Genomic DNA, 2,869 nt, shown 5'->3' with positions numbered 1-2,869 from the left:
CTGAGCCACCACCTCTTTCGGAGGGAACGCTACTCTGAATGCAGAGAGGACGGACCCCCTGGCACAGAGGATGTCTCGTCTCCCCAGGCTCTGGGCCGCAAACTGCCCTGCCGGCCAGTGGGGCCATACCACCTGCAAGGTGACTGAGAAGCAGAACACACAGGAGAGTATGCACAGACGAGCAGTGCCAGATGTCAAATTAAAGTCCCCTCCCTGGGCGGGGAAGAAGACGACTTCCTCAAAGAAGGAAACGCTGCAGATAATCCCCCAAGTAACAAATTAGCCATTCCTTACGCTCTCCGGGGCCCAAGCCTTGCCCACGACCCAAACCACATGGTAAACATGAACATTTTTAAAAGTTAATTTAAAACCAGTTTGATCCCCCAAATTCATTGCCTGGATATAGAATCCTAATCAATCAGCCAGCACTCGACCAAAATCATCTACGCCTGGTGTCACCTCTGGGGGTTAATCAGAAACTGTTATGTGTTGTTTGAGAAATAACTTTATGTAACAGGCTTAAACCAGTTAAGAGTTTGGCTCCTGCACAAGCATGAATGCTGCTGGCCGAGGCCTTGTTTATAACACATGCGAGTCTGGACCTCTGCAGAATAACTGACGCCTGGAAAATTTTGATGGAGACGGGTCCCTTCTTTCATTCCCTTCAAAAGCATCAGAGAAGGAAACGCCTTCCTTTTCTCTTTTGTCACCTGAAAAGCTTGCTCGTTCTCACTGTGTTTCCGCTAGGCAGAAAACCACTTGGCCCAAATTACCAACTAGCGTCCCCAATGTCCTGTCTCTGAAAAGTATCTCTCGTTTTAGAGGTGAGGGCAGCCCTGGGATTATTTTGATGTAATGCATTATGTCCTGTCAATACACATTAGTGTAACAGTCGGAATGCAGGTTAAAATGCCTAAGTTATCAGCCAGAATTCCAATTGTGGGCACTCCAGCTAGCTACCCTGCAGGCTCGCAGCTTCACATCACAAACATTCTGCCACCATTTACTAGTATTTCAAAGTGGCTTCGAGTCATGCGGGTCAAAATCTCCTAACACTAAAATAATAGACTTTTCTGTATTGTGGAAATGAAGGCAAATTTAGGTTCATCAGAGAAATAAATAATAAGTGCTTATAAATGTGGCAATCCAAAAGAGAAAAAAAAAAATTTTCTCAGTCATCCAATATTTTCTGTCTAAGGCGGAACTCCCAAATGTCACTTTTTGGCATGAAAGTCACCCAGGAGCAATCTGTGGAAATCTTTTGCTTTTTGCAAGGAAAAAAAAAAAAGCTGATTTCCCAGCTGGGTCCCCGAGATGCCCCTTTCCCAAGCCCGTCCTGCGTGTGCCGGGTCCCAAGCTTCCTTCTGGAATGACAAACACAGAGGATGTTTGCTAGTCCCATCAGCCTTTCTCTGACGAGTAGCTATTTCAAGGACATTCACCTTTCAGAATGATGCTCTGGACTAAATTCTGGGCAGCAGCTCCCTTGGGAGGGAAAATAAAGCCAAGAAGATGTCTGTATCTAGTTCCTTTTTGGCCTCTCCTGAGCTTTCTCACTCCAAAGCGCAGGCTGACGACCCCCACACCATTTGGTTTAGCATCTGTTTCCTGTTGACGTGTTTTACTGTAAACCCAGCTCGTGAGACTTGGTAAGACAGAGACGACTGTAAATAAGGCCAAAGAGACAGGAACAACCTCACAGCTTGGGCCAACGAGGGCTACGGCCGCACCCGAGAACTCGAGAACTCGATGGCCGGTCCTCCCTATAGTATGTAAATAACCCCTAACACCGGAATGGACATCTTTGTGCTGTTTCTCTTTGCGACATCTCGGCCATCCCCTTAGCACAGACTCTAAGCAACAGGGTCCCAAGGGTGTGAGTATTTCCATGGCTCTTCATCGTTGTTGCCACCCTCACCTTTTAAGGGAGTCAAAGGAATGATGCTCACTTTGCAAGGGGAAGTTTCTGAAGATTAAAGCCTCTCCTGCCCGGAGGGGAGACTGCCGACTGCTGTGAGTGGAGCAAGGCTTCCTGCATGGAAGCGGGGAGGGGGTCAGGCAGGCGGGTCCGGCTCCTCTCTGCCACCTCAGGCCGCCTGGGCCCCCGAGTTTCTGCTTCTTCAAGTCTGACATGTAACAGTTACAGGAGAAGTGCTTAGCACAGTTCCTGGCCCTCAGGAAGCACCTAGAAAAGTGGGGAGCCGGGGAGGAACTAACGGCAACCAAGAAAAAGATAAAGAATTCTAATGGCCGGGTTTCAGGACCAGCAGGCAAGGTGTGGGCGAGGACGACTCCATTCAGATCCGTGGACAGGAAGCACCTCCATTCATTTCTCATTCGTTCATTCATCCTTTCCTTCCTTCACCATTCAGCAAAGTCATTCCTGTGGTGAACCAGGCACTGAGCCAGGCCCTGGGGATAGAGTAGCCACAGAGGAACAGTCCTGGCTTTCTGGAGCTGGCGATCCAATGACAGGGAGGGTGGGAAGGAGTGGGGAAAGGGGATGACGTGTCTCTGAGCACGAGAAAGGGCGCAGGACTACTGCATAGGGGCGGCCGGGAGGGTCCCCTCAGGCCGCTTCTTGAGCTGAGTCCTAGAGGACACGGAGCCAACCAGGTGGGTTTGGGGACGTCCCAGCCAGAAGGGACAGGTAGGCGTGAAGGCCAGAGGCGGGAGGCTCTTACAGAGGTCCAAAGCAGCCATCGGGGCGGGAGGCAGGCAGCGAAGGGCCAGACCCACGACTGGGGGCCGGGGCCATGACACCCTATTTGGGGCTGCACCCCAACTTCTCCTGGGACAATGACAGCTCTCCTGTTCGTCTTTTGCCAGCACCACGCCCTGCCCTGCCCGGCCTGCGGCCTCATCGCCC

At 51.0% G+C, this 2,869-nt stretch overlaps 1 protein-coding gene across 1 annotated transcript in view; it reads left to right on the top strand.

Annotated features, from left to right (window-relative positions):
• Window positions 1-2,869, top strand: part of APCDD1L (APC down-regulated 1 like) — a 16,775-nt gene that overhangs the window by 5,302 nt on the left and 8,604 nt on the right. The window contains 1 exon segment of the mRNA XM_025039867.1: window positions 2,830-2,869. This exon segment is cut by the window's right edge and continues 11 nt beyond it. Coding sequence (XP_024895635.1) covers window positions 2,830-2,869 — 40 coding nt within the window.

This window comes from Pteropus alecto, unplaced genomic scaffold (genome assembly GCF_000325575.1).
Source record: "Pteropus alecto unplaced genomic scaffold, ASM32557v1 scaffold45, whole genome shotgun sequence".
Taxonomy (NCBI): domain Eukaryota; kingdom Metazoa; phylum Chordata; class Mammalia; order Chiroptera; family Pteropodidae; genus Pteropus; species Pteropus alecto.
This window is presented reverse-complemented; position numbering and strand designations above follow the sequence as displayed.